The sequence below is a fragment of the Triplophysa dalaica genome, chromosome 17, assembly GCF_015846415.1.
Source record: "Triplophysa dalaica isolate WHDGS20190420 chromosome 17, ASM1584641v1, whole genome shotgun sequence".
Taxonomy (NCBI): domain Eukaryota; kingdom Metazoa; phylum Chordata; class Actinopteri; order Cypriniformes; family Nemacheilidae; genus Triplophysa; species Triplophysa dalaica.
The window spans coordinates 2,540,745-2,562,156 of record NC_079558.1 but is presented as its reverse complement, the minus strand read 5'-3'; the positions used below and the strand labels follow the sequence as shown (position 1 = coordinate 2,562,156).

Below are 21,412 nucleotides of genomic sequence, written 5' to 3'. Positions count from 1 at the left end.
TCTATGCCCTCAAACTTAGTGGTCAGCTCTCCCAGTCTTTCTTTCAGGGAGTTAAATTCGCTGTACAGATCATTCAGAGCCTCTGATAATGGTTTGATTCTGGAAAGACAAAATTCTCATCATGTCAGAACGTTGGCCGCAAAGGGGAAAAAATAGGTAATCCGCATGGATCACTTCTTCTTAAATGTTCACTTTTTAACAAACATTTAATATCCAACCTTTCATAGTCTGGTAGCACGGTGTTATGATCATTCAGGAGGAGATCTTTGACTTGCGTCATTATGGCATATTTCCAGTTATCCAAAACCAAGGTGAGATTGGCGCATCCTCGCAGGTTTACCTTTTCAGCTGAAGAATCAAGAAACTATTTATTTAGACCAGTGCTCGAATTGAAGGGGGGCTGGGGGGCTCGGGACCGCCCATAAGGCGTGAGGGACCCCCCTTAAGTAAAAAATTGACTTTTGGGGGTCCCTCACATATTTGTATTTGAGTTAAAATTATAATGACAAATGTGATTAAATTCATGCAATTGATGTGGTAAATTTTGTGAATTAATTATTTACAATAATTTATATTAAGTTTGTTTATGGGCTAGTTGTCATGTCTTAATTTGAACCACGTTTAAAGACCCCTAAGCGCTGGACAGTGAAAGAAGCCTTTTCTTCTATTTAAGCCTGTTTTAAACATAATAGTTAATAGTTATGCATATTATAATCAAATATATTGTGTATTTTGTATCAATTGTATATTGCGAGACTAGACCCCACCAAAAAAAAGTCTTATGAGGGGGACAACCCATAAGCCTTGGTTCAATTCGAGCACTGTATCAAACCCATGTGTATTTTTTCAAAGTGTTAGCGCAATTATCTGCTATAAAACTATAAATTGCAATACTAATTATTTAAAACCACTCAGAAACAATTATTTGGCTATTGGCTATTACTGGAAAGTTTAGTTTCTCTCACCTTCAGCTTTGTAGTCCCACTCTATATTGTGTGAACTGCTTCTCTGAGCGGCTCCCAGAGAGAGCACAAAAAGTAACCACAGGAGACAATTCATGCCTTATTAAAAACAAATCAATTCATATGTTATGACTTTTGGGATGCTTTCATGAGTGATGCACAACTCCAAAAAAATGTAAACAACAAGCGTTATGAATTCAAATACATTCTGCTTCTCATAAGTATTATGCTGCCTTTTACCATGAATTGTCACACATAAAACACCCTGTGATTCAATATTTCAATGTTTAAAAATGCTTACCTAGATGGGTCAGATAATGCCTCAAAGTGGAATGGAATCCAAAAACTGTGAAATACAAAATTAACCACATATGTGCCTTGCTGGCTCTTATATATTATCATCATCTAATCCCACCCATAAGTGAGGGAGAGGAGTTAACTTTCAGTACATTGATGTACTACCTTTATATGAGAAATTGGCGCACATAACCTGTTCTCAAACTGGATTATGATTAGTAACGTGTATAAAATAATCAAATTGAATTGCTTTTGAACTACTGCAGTACGATGATAAGCATGTATAGGGGTCTATAGCATGATGTGGATACGTTCACATCAGATAGGAAGGTCAAATCTTGACATTGACGAAACATCCCAATCAACAAGTAATCTCTCGTAGGTTTGTCATCACATTCACTGGTGAAAGGTCATTACTTGTATTATTGGGAGAGTTAATAGAGAACATAAGATTCAGATGTCAAAGGTTACAGATTCTGAGAGGTTTAGGTATAGATGTGTTTGATGTCGAGAGCTCGCTCCACCTCTGCATTCCACTGAATCATCTGCCACACACATGGCTGAATTCAGGTGCTTTTCTTTAACCATGTAGAAATGTCATTAAACTCATAGAATGAAAATAATACAGTAAAAAAATATGAAGATCTACAAGGTCAAAAGTAAAGTTTAAGGCTAAAATACCCTACAAGACTTTTGCTCAGATTTGTTGCAGAAAGTCTGTGCCAGTCTGCAGATTTGATCAGTTAGTGTTTCTATCTGAAACTTTCAAGAAGTCTGCAAGTGTATGTCTAGTTTTTAAAAATCTGTTCAGATTTTAAAAAGTCTTGTAGTGTATTCCAGCCATTAGATAATGATACACAAAAATAAATGCATAATGATGTGATTGACTAGAATCTCGCATGTTTAGCTTTTCTAAAAAAGTATCCACAAGTAACAATAAATACCCAAATTATGAAAACACTGTTCAGATACTTAACTGCTACTAATGTGTTGCTCTAGACAGCTAATAACACTTTAAGGTTCTAAGAAGGAATGAACTTCAAACAGAACCAGATTATCAATGAAGTATGAGGTGCGTAGATTGTCAGATTTAGGCATTACAATGAACAGTCATCTCCATAAAGCAGAACACAAATACCTGCATAATAACGCAATAAGCCCTGCAAAGCAATGGGTTAAAGTGCATTTATCATAGCTAAGGGCGTTGTGGCATGACGCAAATTGCCCAAAACCCCCTTAGCTGTTATAAAATGCACTACAACAAACTGCTTCGCGGGGCTTATTGCTTTTCTAAAACGGTTATTACATATGTGTAGCAAGGTTTCATAAAATAAAGTAAATAAAATGATATTAGGGTTACGTAATGCAGTCAGCCGTTATAAATCAGGGTGTTTTATAACTGCTTAAGACTTGGCTCAGCCAATCAGAATCAAGGACCAGAACAAACCGTTTTATAAACAGCATTTAACCACATGCTTTCTGCCAAAAAGGGATGAGTTCAATGTCCCACTTAACGCATGAGATACAGTACGTGTATTGTCCACGAAGAATGTCTGCATCCATAAATCAAACAGGGCACCATCTGGTTTATCCTTCTGGAAGCTTTCTTCACTATCCAGAATGTTGTCACATCTGTGTTAAATAATACACGCATACATACAGACACAAAATTAAAACAAGACACCTTGATTCCAAAGAAAAACATTTTATTGTTGAACTATTCTCTCTCTGCATTTAAAACTCCAAAACCTGTTGATAGAACACAACTCAGGGCATCTCGTGTGAGAATGGGGTGCAAGCGGCTGCCGCTCGAAGAGGAGCTGACCATGAAGAGCCTCAAACTAACATGCTAACATTCTCGGAGCGAAAACATCCTGTGAACATTGATCAACATGTCCCCCCCTGCATTGAGGTGAACTAACAGAGTGCATTTTTTTAGAAAGTGTCATATGTGAGTTTTAAGAATCGAGTCGATCTGCGTACTTAATAGGAAAAGCTAAAAAATACAAATGCGATAAAAATGCTGCTTGAAAAAAAAATCTTGATCAATTATTCCAAAGGGTCCCAATTGTATTGAATGCATATTCATGTTATATAACATCTTTGGACTGATTTTTAAAACTGAGGAAGTGTTTTCTTAAACAAATGATCAGGTGGAAAAAGTAATGAAATGTGATCATCAACTGAAACTCAACTATTGAACTCCACCATCCAATACTCACCACACAAAACCAATACTCTAATTTTACAGTATTCTTCAGAAAGAAATTCTGATGTGACACCAAAAGAAAATAAAACCCGAAAGCAAAGATGTCAATCAGGCAGACTGACTCTAGAGCTTTGCTTCTGTAGTTCTTTTCAGAGTGAGATGCATTGTACTGATGGGTGGGGAGTAGAAGAAGCATGTGGGCCATGACAGAATAAAGCCACTATACAGGATCCTTAGCGGCTGAAGACTGGAAAATATCTGAACTTGCCAGTGATGTGAAAGGGGATATGCATAAGGTGCAGAAATTGGTACCAGCACCAAAATTGAGCGGCGTCAGTTTTTCCAAAGCAAACGAAAACCAATCCACATTTAAAGCATAGCTTTTGTAGCCTTCTGAGGTTAAAGGTCAAATTAGAACTTTGTGGAAAAGTAACTGTTCTTCTAGTTCTGCACTCAAATCCAACATTCAGAGATCGATCTCATCACCAAGCACTTCAAGCCAACACTTCAAGCAATTGATCATCCGAAAAAAGTGAAGAATTAAAGTAAAAGAAAACTGAATGCGAGGCTGAACACCTCAGTTGAGCATCAAAGATTTTTTCCCAACATATAACCAGGATTAAAAGACATTTGAAATTAAATAGCAGTATTTCTCCTTTTTCTTTATTATTTACACAAAATCCTTAGTGAGTTGGGGAAAACTTTGACAACACAAAAACTGATCTTGTTTCTCCAATGTCCTAAGAGTGTTGCTGAGAAGTTTTATTGGACCGTAATAACGATTTGAGTGAAATGATCTTTTGCCCAAGTACTAAACTAAATCCCCAGAATGCACTGGGTTTACACAGAGAGTGATACTTGGGAGCATCCCATCGTCTTCAACCAATCAAAGTAATGCAGCACACAGCGTTGGACTGGGCTCATATTTCGAGCACAAGGCTGGCGTCGGCGTTAAGATCCGACACAGTCAGTGAGGGAGGGGAGGAGTTAGGGATTAGGCATACTAAAACGGCAGGAATACAGGGAAGCACGCCCGCTCTCGCTGTTATTCCCCATGGGATGTATGGCGCAGCCTGGATTTTTCTAGGTTTTTAGCTGCGGGGCAAACTACACATCTCGCAGTGCTCGGTGCCAGGCTGGTTCATGAAGGTGCAGTGGAGACAAGACCACACAGATGAAGAGGATTGTGGTTGAGTTGGGCCGCCCATGGCGTAATCCAGGGGTCCAGGTGGCTGCATTCCCACTGTGCCTGTGATATGGAGATAAAAAAGACTGATTTGCACACAGAAAAACCAACGAATTTAAAACAAATTGCATGACATCTTACTGCAAAGCTGCTCGATGGTGGCCCACTGCTCAGATTTCTTCCAGGTCTGAGCCAGTTCTTCATTGGACGTCTTCACAGCATCAAGAAGAAGCCCAATGCTGTCCTGTAAACACGGCAGAGAAGAGATTGATGTGGTCAAGTGAAATACACGACTATCTACAAGACAGGCATAGATAGACTTCCAAAATAATCCAAAACATGGAAGGATCAACTTGATTTCAAACTAAAAGAAGACAGAAATATGCCTATGGTTTCAGAAAATGTTAAATATAGTACACAATTCATATGGATCTCAATGAATGTGGTCATATGGAAAGAGGCATTACATAGTATATAAATAATCTCACCTGTAGGGGCATGACCTCATTGGTGACGAGAAAGAGAAGCAGGTGGAAGTCTGAGACGATGTTCAGGAAGGAGGAGGAGGAAGAAGACTGGGAAAGATATGTTGCTAAACTGTGGAAATCCTGGACACACATTAAATAAATCTTCAATGAAAACAGTAAGTCGACTAAGAATGTACGTTTTATGGCATCTTTGATAGTTTTACAAACAAAATAAAATTCAGTCATCAGTAGATATAAGACAGACATGAAAGATACTCTTCTGTGAACCTAAATATGTACCTGAGTCTCCCCCAGAGCCTCTCTGTTTTCGATAGAGAAGCGGAGTGTGGAGGAGAAGGTGAACACTGGGTCTTTTGGGAAAGTCGTGGTGATCTGGAAAATAAAAGCTTGCAATGACCCTTAAAAACTTTGATATCTAAGGTGACTTATGGTGCACTCACAAGGACCATGTTTGAAGGGATAGTATGAATGTTTTTCTTTCACAGAACACAAAAAAGCAGAATGTTGGTAACTGAACAATGGCGTTACATATTCACTTCTCTTGTATGGACAAAAATGGACACCAATGAGTAGCACCTGTGTTCGGTTACCAACATTCTTTAATATATGTTCTTACAGTCACAAAAAGGTTGAAATGGTGACAGATTTTTTATTTTTGGGTGAACTATCCCAATATAAAAGTCTATATGAAACCGCATTCGCAGGCCATTTTACATTGGTGTATTTCCAAGTGATGTACACTGTGTCAACTGTCATTTCATTTTGACATGCTTTAGGTATAAATGTGATGGATCGCCCCTTGCAGGATTCAAACTTTACTTAACATCAGCCAAACCTTCACTTATCACACACACATGGTGTCAACTAGAATTCAATTTAAGCAAATACGTGTAAGAGTACCAAGACAACAAATACTCACGTCAATGATCAAGTACTCGACCGGTAGCGGCCGGGCTAAATATGTGATGTCATTGCCAAATTTGTCTTTATCCTGAAAGTAAAAAAAAAAAAGGTATGATGATCATCATCTTGTCCTACTAAAATCTCTGATGAGATGGCTTATGTCCAAAGCAAGATATATATATATTAGCTTAGGAATGAGTTAATTTCTGATGTTCTATGACGAATGACAGATTCAGGTAAATAGACGCTCAAACGAAACATCATCAATCAAACCCTGTGAATGTTATGATTAGAGTTACAGTCATTAACCACATGAACACATCAAACCTGTTGGAACAGCACAGAAAATGGAATAGTGTGAATTACTTTTAAATTTGTATGATTTAAACAAAAAAAGTTGTTATTACACCCGTGCAAAAGAGTAATGAGATTAGATGACAAGGGACATCAATTTTTCTCTATTGCAATTCACATTATATCGCAAACACAGTTGATAAGGCTTAACTTTAAGCTCTGAACTGAGAACAACCAGACACATCACTGTTAGTGTTCAATATTTAAAAATGTGCCAGTTGTCTACCTTATAGAACACATCCGGGACATACTGCTCTGTGCTGGACTCTTTGGCATAACCAAGTTCTGGAGTGTCTTTACAGGGCAGAAGACACTCATCCCTCACCAGTGCCATGCACTGGTTGGACACCTGATACCCCTCAAAGTGTACCTGGTTATCAGGACCCCCTGTCAACACATAGGGAATGCATTAAAACAATATGAATTTGACACATATGAACAACAACAGGAAATCACACGTATAGGGTGAAGCCTGTACCTGTTGCTACCACTGTAAAAAACTTGGATCCAAAATGGCTGTCTGGGGAAAGCCGACACGGATTAGGCTGCTGGTTCTGGAAGTGTCCTGCAGTGATGCACTCCTCTGCGCTCAAGAAGTATGTGTCCTAGACAGGTAAAATATGTCAATCCATCAATCGTGACGATGAGATGTAGCTAGTCAATTGGGTTAAATGGCTTGTCATTAATGTCTGTTTGTATTATGTTTAAGATGTTTGACAGGTTACCTTGTTTCTGCTGTAGCGGACGGTCCCTATCCTGGTGTCCTCTGAAAGCAGATCTGTGAAAATCCACCCCACCTGAATGTAAAACAGCCAGTATTAATAATTAGCTTTACAGGAAAAAAGCTTGTCCAGATGCATGCATGCAAAAACAAACAAAAAAACACAGGTCACAATGGTGCAGGTCACCTCTCCATTATTCACATGAAAGCAACATATGGAAACCAAACCATTTACATGTGAACTTCGGGATTCCATGCTGAAGAGTCTCATGGGATGTATGGATACTTAAGGAAGCCTACACTAAGAATCAATCCTCCCACATTCCTAAATGTTTGTTTTGTGATTAAATTTATATTTCCTTATCCCAGATGAGCCTCCAATCAACGTTATTTTAGTTTTTATAAAATTAAAACTTTGAAACGTTCCTGTTTATTGAAATCAAATAAAATATTGACTGATTTTAGAGAGAAACTTAACTCAAGGAACAATTAAAATGTTGCCTCAAAAATAAACTGAAGTAAATTTAATGCAGTAAAATTATAGTAATAAACAAAAACTAAAATAAAAAAATGTATGTAGCAAAGTTGAAAATAAAGGCTAATTAAGGGAATTAATAAAACTAAATTAAAAAAAAATTAAACTATAATAACTCTGCCCGCACTTTTGTGAGGTATAGAAAATGTCTCCTACCTTACGTAGACCCAATTTGGCAGCAATTTCCTCAACAGCCTCTGCTTTGGGATCTTCAATCAGCTCTAGACTGTTTTGGGTTGCAATCTGAGTCACAGCACACATGTGGAAACAAAAAAAACATGAATCAGCAGAACAGTATTAAACCAAAATAGTCTCATACATTAACATGTAAGTATTAACAGTATATTTTCATCTTTCGGTAGACATGGTCAGTGGGGCCTTTCTAGTATTGGAGAGTTCAAACCTCATTGGTTTATGGTTTACAAACACCAGATGCATCATAATCTTGGCCTCTTATTTCTCATCTTGGCCTCTTATTTCTCAGAGAAGGCCAAACCTTTCTAACCCACCTCTGCAAAGTTCTATCGCCCCCTAGTGTGGAGCTTACGAATTTCACAACAACACATTTTGTATTTGCTGTAAGAAAACCAACGAATTTGACTATCTCACCTGAGGAGGTTCATAAATGGCAGCCACCTCCGCACGGATCCCAAGAGGGATGTCTTTGTGCTCAGTGTAGCGTCCGTACAGGTAGCCCATACGCTGGTTCCCCGTCTTCCTCCAGAAGTCGAGGAAACGGTCAGCAATGGTGTGGTTCTCAAACATGATGTTGTCCACGTGTCGATATTTCTGAAACACAAGATTATTCAGTTTCAACAGAAAAAGGTGAATGCCTGGACAGAAACGCAATACAGTCCCTCAGGGAGCTCTCATTTACTCTCCCCAGCAGGAACTGGAGAGCTCGTATCAGCGCAACAAATCGATTCATTCAGAGTTTGTCTGTATGTAATGTAAGAGCTGGGTGAAAGTGAGGAGGTGAGTACCTGTCTGTTGAGAGTAATGGCACTGGGTTGGCATTTGGTACAGATGCCCTCTGGCCAGGGCGGATGCCCCTCACAGCCGGACTTAATTTTACAACTGATGTTCTCAAGCGCCACAAACTTCCCCCTGAGAGACAAGGAAACTGAATTCATCACACGGTTCCTCTGAACTCATTTAGAAACTTTATCAAGTGGAGTTCACCGAAAAACTCACTTGTCAGCGCCCCCAGTGAGTTTGCGGATGTAAGCGTGAAAGGACATGTGCTTGACCGGCGGGTCAAGATGGTTTAGGTAGTCTTCATCGAAAGGCTTTAAACACAAATAGTTACCACAGTTAGAACACTAGAGATGAGATGGTGACCTCTAGTTGAAGAGACGGTCGCTCTTACCTCTAAAGGTACGCAGTGCACACATTTCCCCATAGCACCGTGCCGGCACCTGTACAACAAACAATCTCTTTAAACAAACATAACACAATCTTTTAAGCTCCCCAAATAGTACTCCTCATACTGTGATAGATAATTCATTGAGTTGGGTAACAGCACCAATAACTAGCACAGTATGAGTACATCTTCCACTGGTCGTGAGAGCACTTTATATACAATACAGCCAGAGAGATATAGAGAGAGCAATGTACAGACTCACAGTTGGGGATCTTTGTTCCTGTAGATTTTTCCCTCCTGTTTGGAAAGGTATTGGTCAATATCGTCCTCTCTGAGCTGTGGTGCAGAGTGTGAGCGGGATAAGGAAGTTGAGGATGATGACGATGAAGGAAAGGAGGAGGACGTGTGAGGCTGAGCTGTGTCCATGTTCTCGCTGGAGGGTCCGGCAGAGGAGGGGTAGAAGAAAAGCATGTCGCCGTGTCTAAATGACGAAGAATAAAAGATTAACATGTGAGATGCAAGCATGCTCCTACAGAATACACCCACACTCTCTAGGCCTCTTACTTGATTTTCAGCAGGCTGAGGGCCTTGTTCTGTGACATTATCTCTCCGGTCTTGTTCCGGTTCAGGTAGACAGAGAAACCATTCGAACTGCAGCCAAATTCTTTGGCAACCTGGCAGGGAGACAAACGTACGTTCTGGGGTGAGACTAGCTCGGCTTGTCTGAAGAGAACGCAGTTACTTTGATTAGAGCCCTTTCATGATTTAAACATAGGACTGTACTTGAGAAAGTCTAAGAATCTATATTGAATGATTGTCCATCAGACCTAACTCAACACCCATAAGGTAATGAAACACCCCAGTAGAAACTCAAAATCACTGCTAATCCAATCAACAAGGCTTTTACTTGCTACTCAGGGTGTCCCGTATCTATCCATTAGTATAAGTTACTACACTGGTGAGAACATTTTGAAGATGAGTGCTATTTTAAAAATGCAGTGTGAACTCCAAGAACCAAAACAGGTCCACTTATGTCATTCTATACCTATTCGACTTAATAAACAGAAGAGTGACACTGCTGCTTTTACGTACAATGAAGCGACTGGTGCATGAGTCTCTCCGTCTCCGTATAAAGGGGGTGAACAACATGATGACTGAAGGACATAGAAAGGGCAGTAAATGAAGACTACATTTTTAATTAGGAAAGAACTATCCCTTTTTTACACTTTTCGACTGTCCATGTTTTCTTAGATGTCTAATGCTGAAATCAAACAGGGAGACGGCCAGCATTGATCACCAGCTCACCCTCCGCCCTCCTGCAGAGACGCATGAATCTTTAATAGGTCCTGCGGTGTCTACCAGGCAAACACAAACTCACTGCTCCAAACAGCCTGCAGCACTTTAAACTACGTGACCGTAATATAAAAAAACTCTTTATGACCCCTACATTAATAAAAAACTTCATCGAAATCACACCTGGTCAAATAATGACACCAGATGCAAACCCTGGAAACAAACATTGTGCTGTAGGTGTAAAATGTATAACGTAATATTGTATATATCGTAAAAAAAATGTATAATTACTACGTAAATATTGACTTTTATGTAACTGCTGCAAATGCACATACAATGACAATGAATATAATGTCATAAATGGGATCAAATACTCCTTATAGTGGATGGTGTGAATAAACTGTCCAATAGAGCTGGGCATGACACTGTTTATTGATGAGATTTCTAATATTGATTTAAATATAAAATTGAGTAACATAGTGAATATACTGTCATGATCCTAATGTGCATTTGTCTTTATGAGCATCTCGAAATATCAAATATCTAATTTATTAAAGTTTTTAATACCCTAATAAGGACAAAATAGGATCATTTTAATAATTCAGTTATACAGACAGAAATTAAAGGCAGAATATTACAGGTACAAGACGAAAGCTAATGTAGTCTGAAGGACACCAAGAGTACCGTTTATACCTTTTTAAGGAAAGCTGCAGCGGTCTCTCGCTTCGTAGAGGGGATTTTTTTCATACCATCTGGAGACTGAACACGAATAATCTGTCAATGAATAAACAACAGGGAAACAACGTTAAGGCTGTTCGTTGTCCAATCAGACACAACCATTTCACTGGACCACCAATATTAGTTGTGTTATTTTCCATTTGTATTTGTGACAATTAACATTTTTTAACAGAGAGTGCATCAATCCATATTCTTTCATTAATTCAGTAGCATTTTAAATAAAAGTCAGGGAAAGAAAGACAGGATGTGGCTGGAGGGTAGAAGGACATCTGACACTTAAACTGACACAGAGAGCCACACGTCACAGGACTCCCATTTAAACACATATCACTGAATGACAGAGCTACTGTGCCTAGTTACACTTTATGACAAAAACATCTCTACTTAACTAATGTGAAAATGACTGTCTTTCATACTGATATGACGATCTCTAAAACATCCACTTATCTTCTTGAACACATTTTGCTGTCTCATAATCAAAACATATTTAATAAATATAGCCGAAAGGAATACGATACTCCATAATGTGGCATTTGCTGTGCAAAACAGCCCAAACAATCCTAAAATCTCATATTCACTTAACGTAATATCGTAATATTTCAATAAGATACTTTTCTCGAACTTAATATGAGGAGGATATTAACTTATATTGACTTAAATGGTCTTCATCAACCACTGCCAAGAAACACAGACAATTTCCACAGATTATTAAACACTAGCAGTAAATCATGAGAAGAATTATTCAGATTAATGAAAGGTGTAAGTAAGGGCAGAATATAATTTTAGTGTTTAATGCGTTTCTGGAGGATTTTGGCATTAGCATCATGCTAACATTTCTGCTGCCTCATCACTGGATGACACAATTCCCTTAAACTTCATTTAGACACGCATTAACAGACACTTACCATGTTTTCTGCCATGTTGACTGTGTGAACTGTCCCTTCTGGTGTCACGGAAAGGAGACCTCGAGTTTTTTTTTATGTCGCTGTTTGTGAGATCTGTTGGGATCTGTGCAGCGATACAAAACTCACAGAGCCGGTGCTACATCTGAACGAGTCCGGCGGCGGCGAGATATGATGACGGGATTCGGCTTAAAGTGTCCGGGTAGAAACAAGTCTCTTCAGTTCCGAAACGACTGTGTTTTGTTTTATAGTACATTACATAGCATGTGTTGATGTAATACATAGTACATTTAATATACTAAACAAAGCCTATTTTTTATCAAATGTATTTAGGTGTAAATTTGACATTTTTATTGCTTGTATTTATGTGGAATTGAACATCCAGGACATTGACATGCATATCATTCTTTCAAAATACAATGTTTGTTTCTTGAAAACATTCATAAAACTAAGAAAATCTCATTTATATTCATAATATTTCACTTAGTAAAATATTTAGATTTTCGGTCTGTCATAGACAGTGTTGGGTGTAACTAGTTACTAAGTAATTAGTTACTGTAATTTAATTACTTTTCCCTTGAAAAAGTAAAGTAAGGGATTACTCATATGTTTTCTGTAATTTAAATACAGTTACTTTTGATGTAATTAAACTAAATACTTTGTTAAATATATGTGTGTGCAATAGCGTAATTGACTTCAAAATTCAAAGTCTTACTTTAAAATCTGTGCTTTAATGTATAATTCTCACATTTGTAATACTTTGGTCAGTTAATAATATTATTTGAATGAATTCAATAAGCCGTTTCATGTCTATCCTTGAATCACTTAACTAATAAAGGTTGATGTAGGATATAGAAAGTAATTAGTAATGAGTAACTAAATACTTTTTGGACAGAGTCATTTGGACAGTAATCTAATTACACTATTGAATATGTAATGAGTAACTAGTAGTTAATTACTTTTTCAGAGTAACTTACCCAACACTGGTCATAGATTTATCAATTTAAAACCTCTCTGAAGTTTATCATTATCATCGTTTATAATTTTTGTCTCTATTTCGTGCTGTTTGTTAGTGCACTAACCACATATCATGCTAGATTAATTAAAATTGAAGTTTATATCTTTCATTCATCCCACAAATGATATCTACAGAACAATGACGTGACCTTAGTAAACAAAACACAAAGAACCTTTCTGACTTTTTTCAAAATTTATTTTGATCTCACCCTGTAGAGAGTAAACGTGATGTTGTCCATTAAATGTGGTACACATGGTGTGAGTCTAAATCCCCTTGCTACAAAATACAGGCAAAAATGTTAACTCAAAATTAAGATTTTTAAAGAACACACAAATGATGCAAAGTGTCTATGTGAAAATGAACATGCTTGCGCAAAATATTTTTTATTCTCTGATTTATATGATTTATTTGGGTTGTGGAGCTGACTGTGGTGAAAATGGCCGACTAGAACGCTACAATTCAATAAAATAGATGAAATTCTAACTATGACTAAACTGATGGATGGATGGATGGATGAAAAAGGAACAAAAAAGATCAAAGTGCCTTAAACCATAAATGGTGTACTATAAAGCATGCATAAAACGCAAGCAAATATCAACAAACAAAAGAGAAAAGGATAGAACCAGTAATAGAAAAGAAAGATTTTTTGAATAAAATTGTCGGTGCTACAGTATAATAAATACGTCAAATCAAAATAAGTTGAAACATACAATAAAACATAAAATTGTAAATGAAATTATAACACTATATGACTCTAATTAAGTACTAAAGTGGGACACAATAATAACATGATGAATGATGATGATGATGATGAAGGATGAAATAACTATAACACAAAATGATCACAGATGAAAGAAACACAAGAGATGACAGCCCAACACAACTACCCTACAGTCATAACTGTAGAGAGATAATTTACTTAATCCAAGAGTTTTTGCCTCAGATCAAAGTGTCCTTGCCTCTTGTACATGAATATAAACTCTCCACTGTTCAAAGAGATTTGTGGATCATTATAAATGCAGAATCTCTGCCAAAATGACATCCAGCAGAATGTCTCATCTCTACAGGACTTTGATCTTTTCTTAAGAACTCGGTGATGCTGGTCAGTGGTGACACCGAGGCACGTGAAATGAGAAGCAGGGCATTTCACGGGCACGGGGCTTGTATAACTCAGAGGCTGTCTGGCATGTTTTTATGTTTCGCAAGAAAGAGGAGGGACACGTGATGGAAAAAGAGAAGATGAGATAGAAGTGTGACTATGAAAACACAAACAGGTTTTCTAGAGGCCAGAAAGGAAAGAAACCAAGAGGGCAACTTTTAAGATTACACTTTTCATTGTTTTTCCATTTTTGTAAATGTTGCTCTTCGTTTTGTTATGAAAATAGGAACGGTCCTTTTGGAGCCATTGACCACGGTGAAGACATGCAGTCTGGAGCAAATGACAGGAAAGGTCTAAATTTGTACAGAGGATGATGGGAAGGTGGAGGACTCAGATGATACCATACTGAGCCAACTCGTGAAGCTCCAGATGGTTAAAGGCCTCCCAGGGACAAATGACAGTGATGTCTGTAGGCAGAAGGACACCAGCATGAGTTCAGTAAATGGATATCAAGCATTCATCTATGAAAGGGTTAATCTAAGTAGCTTGAAGACCAGATAAAATTCAGGTCTGTTTGTGTTGTCGTATATGTCGGACGTTGGATGACGGATATAGTGTGAGAGGCTTGACAGCATTATTCTGATCAGACTAATTCTTTCAGACAAGGGCAGCTTAGAATAGATGGTAGATGATGCTGACAAAATTGATAAACAAACGAACGGAGAAAAATACAGATTATGCTTACCAGTGCCTAACCCTTCCATACCAGGGATGTCATCTCCAAAACTGAAAAAAATAATAACAATATATTTGAATATAAATGCATTCGGCCAGCATGTTTGATACACAGAGGATTCAATGTTAATGTTTTATAAAGCTTTTGATAAACAAAAGTTGTTCATCTTACCCTTGTATACCCTTCTTTGGTGGCTTGCTCTTGAACTGACGCGTCTGCCTCTGCTTGAACTTTGGTGGTCCTTTGCGGGGTGTCGCAGGGCCCCCGGTGACACGTGTGGCTGACTTGATCTCCAGTTTGGGTGGCTCAAGATTCATAGCTGTGGGTCACTTGTAGTTTTTTAGTTTATGTAAAGATGGCCTGGAAAATGTTAGAAGGACTGGAGTAAGTTTGTGGTTCACACGTATCATTTTTCTAATTACACAAGCTGCTTAAGAAGCATAGGGCCATCACAGGTTTTCATCTTTTCCAGCTACATCAGACTGAAATAACTCATAAATCCACTTACAGATGAATAGTACACAAATCCAAAATTATATGAATCCCTTATTGTAATGTATGTCTACTATCTCCAATGTGTCTTGGGTAGGATGACCCGTTTTGTGTAATCCAGAGCTTGGATTATTAAATGTGCCCCGTCTCAGGCAATCTGCACTTTGGTTAATCTTATTAGAGCCAGGATAACACCAAACTTGCTTAACAGGCAGAAAAGATAGAGTCAATATATGACCTTCAGCTGTATTGCCTTAAGACATACAGTATTTAAATATTGCCTGTGTAATTTTAATGGCAACTGTTACTGTTTGCTTTTTATGTGATTTTTAATCACCTTTTTTCAGAAATTATAATTATAATAATTGGGAAAAAGTGCAACTGAATATTTAAACATATATTTAAATATATTTAAACATACATTTGTATTAAATTTCATTTTTTTCATAAAAAAATTAAAGGCAAAGATGACTACTTTTAAAATGCATGAAATAAGACTATAGCATAAAATATATAATATCCAAACGTCTTAAAGGGATACTTCCCCCCAAAATGAAAAGTATGTCATTATTTACTCGCCTTTGAATTGTTCCACATCTGTAAAAATGTCTGTTTTGATGAACATAGAGAAACACATTGAAAAAAAAGATTAAGTATTTTTTCCTACTATGGGAGTCAATGGGGGGCAAGATCTGTTTGGTTATTAGCGTTCTTCCAAATATTATTCTCTTTGTTCTTCAGAACAAAAAAAATTGATACAGATTTGGAACAACTCGAATGGTGAGTAAATAATGACAGAACTTTCAATTTTGGGAGAAGTATCACTTTAAGTCTTAAACAAGCACACTTTGATCGGCAAATCTATAAACAAACAAATAAACAAATATTATGTAAATAATATCATGAAACAGAAATATCTCCATAGATTGTTTTTAATAAATAACCATACAAATTCACATACCTTAATTGCATTCTTGATTCTTATTGGTCAATTGCACAATTATAAAAACAATTAATTTCATATTGAATGCTTTTACTCACTGGATTATTAATTGAAAAACTGATGACTGGGTCCTCCTCTGTGGCTGAGTGGATGTCCACACTGGTCTTCCCGTGGGAGCAGTGGAGGGGTAATGAGTCTTTTATATGCCCTCTCAGAAGATTAGGAGCAACACTCCCTCCCTCGATCACCCTCAACTACAATCAATATTTTTACGTTTGTTGAACATAAGGTAATATGCTTGTAACAATTTGCTTATGTCATATGGATACAAAAATAGCAGTATATATATGTACCTTTATGCATATGTTCAAAACCAAAACTAATCCTCTTCTGGGAGGTTTGTTATCAGGGTTAGGTCTCATAAGCAAAGCTGCTTATAAGTACAGACAGATATAATGTTTCTGTCCCACGCTTACATAGAATCAATGCATAGAATTAATATGAATATTTTAAAAGAACTGAATTTTACTTTACATGATTTAATTTCAAATCTCTTTGCAAGAAAATTTGTCTGCACTTCACGAATCTTGTGCTTTCAAGCAACCATTTTACTTTACAGAACACTTCAAGGATGTAACCAAAACAAGTATTGATCCAAAACAAAATAAAGACAAACAGAAATGCATCTAGAATGTGAATAGGATAATTCTGCTATAGAGGATTTGCTGATTGAATAAAACGAGATATCATAATGGAAACATCCAGAAACTGACTCCGTTCTATGGTTTTATCAATAAGACTTCTAAATCTTGTTTGTTCTCTTACTTTCTATTATTGCTACATAACATATTATGAAGGATACAGACCAGTCTATCAGAGATGAGCTTCAGCAGTGGCAGACATATTGCACTTTGGATGGCACAAAAACAACCACCCACTTACAACCAGGTTTAAGGTTTAATGTTAAAGTTGATTATGTGGTCTAGTACTGTGATAAGGATTACATGAATTCCTTATGGTATCTGGCCATCTGTATCGCTCTGGTGATAATGAGATTCTTTGTTATTGACATGTGCTGTCAGTTCATCACAATCTGTTATCAGGATTAATCAACATCCAGAGAGTCCATCGTTCAACATTATTATGGGTGATTAATCTTGGCAATTTTCATTAACAGAGCATATTTGAATAACTTATTGTATGAACATATAATAATGTGAGTCACATTTCATTTAAATCCAGAAATTAAAATGCCAAAATTATTTTGTAAACCTACTGTATATATTGATTGGTTTACATACGGTAATGCATTAAAGGGATACTTCACCCAAAAATTAAAATTCTGCCATCATTTACTCACCTTCAAGTTGTTCCAAATCTGTATAAATGTATTTGTTCTGATGAACACAGAGAGTGCTTATGACCAGACAGATTTTGCCCCACACTGAAATACCGAAAATACAATGGTATTCAAAAGTGTCCCAGAACGGTTTGCTGTCCTACTTTCTTAAAACAAAACAAATTATAAAGTATTTTTTCCTACTATGGGAGTCAATAAGATCGGTTTGGTTATAATCATTCTTTCAAATATCTTTCTTCGTGTTCTTTTAATTTATACGGATTTGGAACGACTCGAAGGTGAGTAAATGATTACAGAATTTTAATTTTTGGGTAAAGTATCATGAACCGACATTTTAAACTATTTAACAAGCAACGTCATCCTTTATTATTCAAAGATCTTTTGTAAATGTTAAACCAATAGTTTGTTCATATTTTACTCAACCATGGGTTCAAACAATCCAACATCTTTGAATCAGAAAGGTCATGTTACTTATTAAAAATGGGATTTAGGGGTCATTGGGTTGCCATAATTCTAATTCTGAGGGTCAGAATTGGTAAGGTCATGGGGTGAAACGTGCCCCTCACGCTGTCTGTGGTTAATGAGACATGAAGCCTCAATGAAGACACAACAAAGGAACTCGATCAATCACACAAAGCTGCTGGGTTCCTGGCGTCCATGGGCTCTGATGTGAGATTACTGGGATGTCAGTATCAATGCCCAAACAATTAAAACTAGACTTTTATTAGTAGTTATTAGTCCCATTTAACCAGTCACGTAACTTTATTTGATGCATTACAAGAGCACTAAGATAAGATCACGGGACTACAATTTTTTGTTATATCAAAAGAATTATAGTTTTGGAAATGTTTATTTATTTTATTTGTGCAAAAATGTATTAAAAATCTAACACAGATCAACACTATCATTAATGACCCTTATGAGCATGCCCAAAGTGACGCACTCACCCGTGCTTCTCATACACAGAATATCTACAAGTCACGTCATTCGACGAAATCCCTCAAGCATCTGGATCATATCCCTGCAACATGGTCTCAGCGCGGCACGCACCATCAAGCCCTCATATGCTGACTCACAGGCACACAGATCAGGATGACTGTCGTCATAGAAACCAGTCATACAAGCGTCAGCTAATGGCAAGACCAAGCCAGATGATTATGAAGAGCCACATCATGTGAAATCTAATGCCACAAGAGCTGATCTGTCAGTTGTGACCCTACTCTGTTCACGTTAACATTTGAGTTAAGTCAAATCAGAATTGAACACAATATTTTGAACACATTTGGCAATTGAAAACGTTGATTTTTATTACATATTTGAACCACTCTGTAGGATGAATATGCCTGTATACAAATCCATCCTTGTAAAAATAATTTGTTATGCACTTTTTATTTAATAATTTATTTCAACAGCAAATAACGTCATAAATATAAATACTATAAATAAGCATTATTTTGCGCTCTCATCAAAGTGAAAACACTAAGGGGTGGTTTGCCGGACAGGGATTAGACTAGTACAAGTCTAAATGTTAGAGCTGTCCAAACTGAAACAGCTTGCACTGAAATATCTTAAAATACATCAGTGCCTCTGTGCTGTCTCAAAATGCACTTAAGTAATGTTTTTTGTAAGGCATGTTTGTTAAAACTACTTAAAAGTCCTAAATTAACTAAGGCCTAGTCCTGTTTTAAACTAATCCCAGTCTGGGAAACAGCCCCTATGTATCAATATTAAATATCACTTTTGAATTTTGATCTTCACATTTTATCAAAGAAAAATTATGCTTTTCTTGATAACAAGGCCTTATCATGGGCGCAGTCTGACATCTGAACATTCTGTAGACCATTGATACGAAACATTATGAAAATTCACAACAAACATTCTTACCAGCCTAAGTGTGAGGAGATGTTTTGAAAAGTGCTAGAAAACATTTCATATAACAATAAGAACAAACTTATTACTGGGAAAAAGCATGCGTAATTGTATTGTAAATAATACTTTGGTGTCTTGTCTCAGAACTGGCTCAGCTCTATTACTGAGCGTCCACTCCTATCAAGGCTTCTTCAGCAACCTGATCTCCATTTTAAGAAAAGCCTTCAGGTTGTCATCGTGAACGTTCTCCTCAATGGCCTGCAGAGCACTCTCTCCACCATCACTGTAATATTTCAGGAGCTTCTCAGCATGCTCGATCCATACGCAGTTATAACAGCCGCTCATACAGCAGCAGGTGGGGGGAGTCGGAGGACCCTCGTCTGCAGGTTCAGAGGTGGTCTGTGTCCCCTGAGCACTTCTGAGGGTGGAAGAAGACTCTGGGGCTGAACATTGAAGTCTGTGGGCTGAGTAGTGCAAAGCTCTGCTCTGAGACCCATGAGGGGGTTTTGTTTTAAAGAGGGCCGTGTAGTAAGTGCACATCTGTAGAGTAACAACACAAAATCTTTACGTTTGTTAATGTACAGAGAGAATCACTACGTCTGAAAGCAAGACGTTACCAGATTAGTAACATTAACATTAACATTAGTTAACTACCCGAGCAATCTGCTGCTTCACACCAACTGCACCTTTATCTCGTTTTTTTCGCTTTGATTCTTTTTATATACATTTTAAAATCCACTTTTTTCCTTTATATAACTAGTAATGATTCATCTTTAAAATCTCATGTTCATTACGTTAATTTTTTTCTTTCATCTATTTTTAATTGAATTCTATGCAAAGCCATATCCATAAAGCACATTTTATATATATAATATAAAATGCAGCTAAACATTAACATCTAAAAAACGTCTTTGTCAAACAGAAATCACTCATTAGTTTACTTGTTTTTTACAAAAGCAACAACAGTTGTAGCAGCCATGATATTTTGGTTAAAACTATATTTAATATGTTACACACACATATCAGACGTATTTAATTGAATGGTTTTGCGTTGAATTGCATTGTTTTTAATATAAATTACAGCTAATGGTCTCTTTAGAATGGTTTTAATGATAAACAGCTAATGCTTCATAGTGGTATCTGTAATGAAAATCATAACAATTTGTAAGGTTTTATTTAGAAAGGAAAACGAGAATTGATATAAATATCGATATGAACAGCGGTCTCGTGCACACTAGTGCATTAAACAGTTTTATATGACGTTCGTTTATAATTTCATACTTAATTATTTCTGAAATATATGAATCATATTTATCATTTCTAACCCACCCTTTGTAAACACGACACAGCTCTGAGTGAACATATTGCAGGAGTAGAAAGCATCTCACAAACAGGCTCACGTTGTTTCGGGAATCGTCATGTTATCCATATAAATCAAACTATATCTGTAACAAAATAAGAAAATAAAAACACAATTCAAATGCAGCTCACGGCATCCATGTTTGAATCATGTGTGACCTCTGCTGTATGTTACGGAAGTTCAATTGACCCAACCAATCCGAATGACCGAAAGATATCTCTTTGAGCCAATTAGAATTCGGGAGAGATGTCAGAGGGCGGGATTATTTTTTGGCTGCACTATCACATATGTCCAACAGATGCCAGTAATGGACTTCAATGTTTAACCTCTCGCGGAAAATTTCTAACGAAGAGAATATTACATTTTTCGTGACATTGTATAAAAAAATCCATATAAATTTAATGGACTTAATGAATGAATAGCTGTTTTACCGTTTGTAACACCAGAATACCATAAAGAAATGTATATTTTGAACAGCAAAAGAACTCACAACGAACAATGAAAATAACACGGTTAATTATAACAGCTATGTATTATTATTTATTTCATTTTGTTTATTCCCTGTTCCAAACTTTATTTGATTT

The 21,412-nt window shown here is 36.9% G+C and overlaps 3 protein-coding genes across 3 annotated transcripts; all 3 read right to left on the bottom strand.

Moving 5' to 3' along the window:
* Window positions 1–2,954: 2,954 nt before the first annotated feature.
* nploc4 (NPL4 homolog, ubiquitin recognition factor) lies at window positions 2,955–12,099 on the bottom strand. The gene is made up of 17 exons (XM_056771311.1): window positions 11,955–12,099; window positions 11,005–11,085; window positions 9,583–9,692; window positions 9,281–9,499; window positions 9,025–9,073; window positions 8,850–8,944; window positions 8,639–8,762; window positions 8,265–8,444; window positions 7,812–7,898; window positions 7,125–7,196; window positions 6,878–7,004; window positions 6,626–6,786; window positions 6,062–6,133; window positions 5,422–5,514; window positions 5,143–5,262; window positions 4,796–4,898; window positions 2,955–4,717 (listed from the first exon to the last, which is right to left on the bottom strand). Exons 1-17 carry the CDS (start codon window positions 11,967–11,969, stop codon window positions 4,560–4,562), a joined length of 1,866 nt encoding a protein of 621 aa, XP_056627289.1. The 5' UTR covers window positions 11,970–12,099; the 3' UTR covers window positions 2,955–4,559.
* A 2,359-nt stretch (window positions 12,100–14,458) lies between these two features.
* pde6gb (phosphodiesterase 6G, cGMP-specific, rod, gamma, paralog b) lies at window positions 14,459–15,121 on the bottom strand. Its single transcript, XM_056771330.1, has 3 exons — window positions 14,976–15,121; window positions 14,814–14,854; window positions 14,459–14,535 (listed from the first exon to the last, which is right to left on the bottom strand). Exons 1-3 carry the CDS (start codon window positions 15,119–15,121, stop codon window positions 14,459–14,461), a joined length of 264 nt encoding a protein of 87 aa, XP_056627308.1.
* A 3,485-nt stretch (window positions 15,122–18,606) lies between these two features.
* oxld1 (oxidoreductase-like domain containing 1) lies at window positions 18,607–20,994 on the bottom strand. Its single transcript, XM_056771329.1, has 2 exons — window positions 20,798–20,994; window positions 18,607–20,008 (listed from the first exon to the last, which is right to left on the bottom strand). Exons 1-2 carry the CDS (start codon window positions 20,849–20,851, stop codon window positions 19,649–19,651), a joined length of 414 nt encoding a protein of 137 aa, XP_056627307.1. The 5' UTR covers window positions 20,852–20,994; the 3' UTR covers window positions 18,607–19,648.
* Between the last annotated feature and the right edge of the window lie 418 nt (window positions 20,995–21,412).

Bases quoted from the DNA above. Each gene is read 5' to 3' on its own strand.
- nploc4 (XM_056771311.1), bottom strand. The intron at 8,945-9,024 runs GTAAGAGCGACC...TTGTGTTTAAAG, and splicing joins TGCACTGCGTACCTTTAGAG to CCTTTCGATGAAGACTACCT. The intron at 7,005-7,124 runs GTAACCTGTCAA...TTACCTGTCTAG, and splicing joins TCCGCTACAGCAGAAACAAG to GACACATACTTCTTGAGCGC.
- pde6gb (XM_056771330.1), bottom strand. From the start codon at position 15,121: ATGAATCTTGAGCCACCCAAACTGGAGATCAAGTCAGCCACACGTGTC. The intron at 14,855-14,975 runs GTAAGATGAACA...TATTTTTTTCAG, and splicing joins CCAAAGAAGGGTATACAAGG to TTTTGGAGATGACATCCCTG. The intron at 14,536-14,813 runs GTAAGCATAATC...TTCTGCCTACAG, and splicing joins TATGGAAGGGTTAGGCACTG to ACATCACTGTCATTTGTCCC.
- oxld1 (XM_056771329.1), bottom strand. From the start codon at position 20,851: ATGCTTTCTACTCCTGCAATATGTTCACTCAGAGCTGTGTCGTGTTTA. The intron at 20,009-20,797 runs GTGGGTTAGAAA...GTTACTCTACAG, and splicing joins CTGTGTCGTGTTTACAAAGG to ATGTGCACTTACTACACGGC.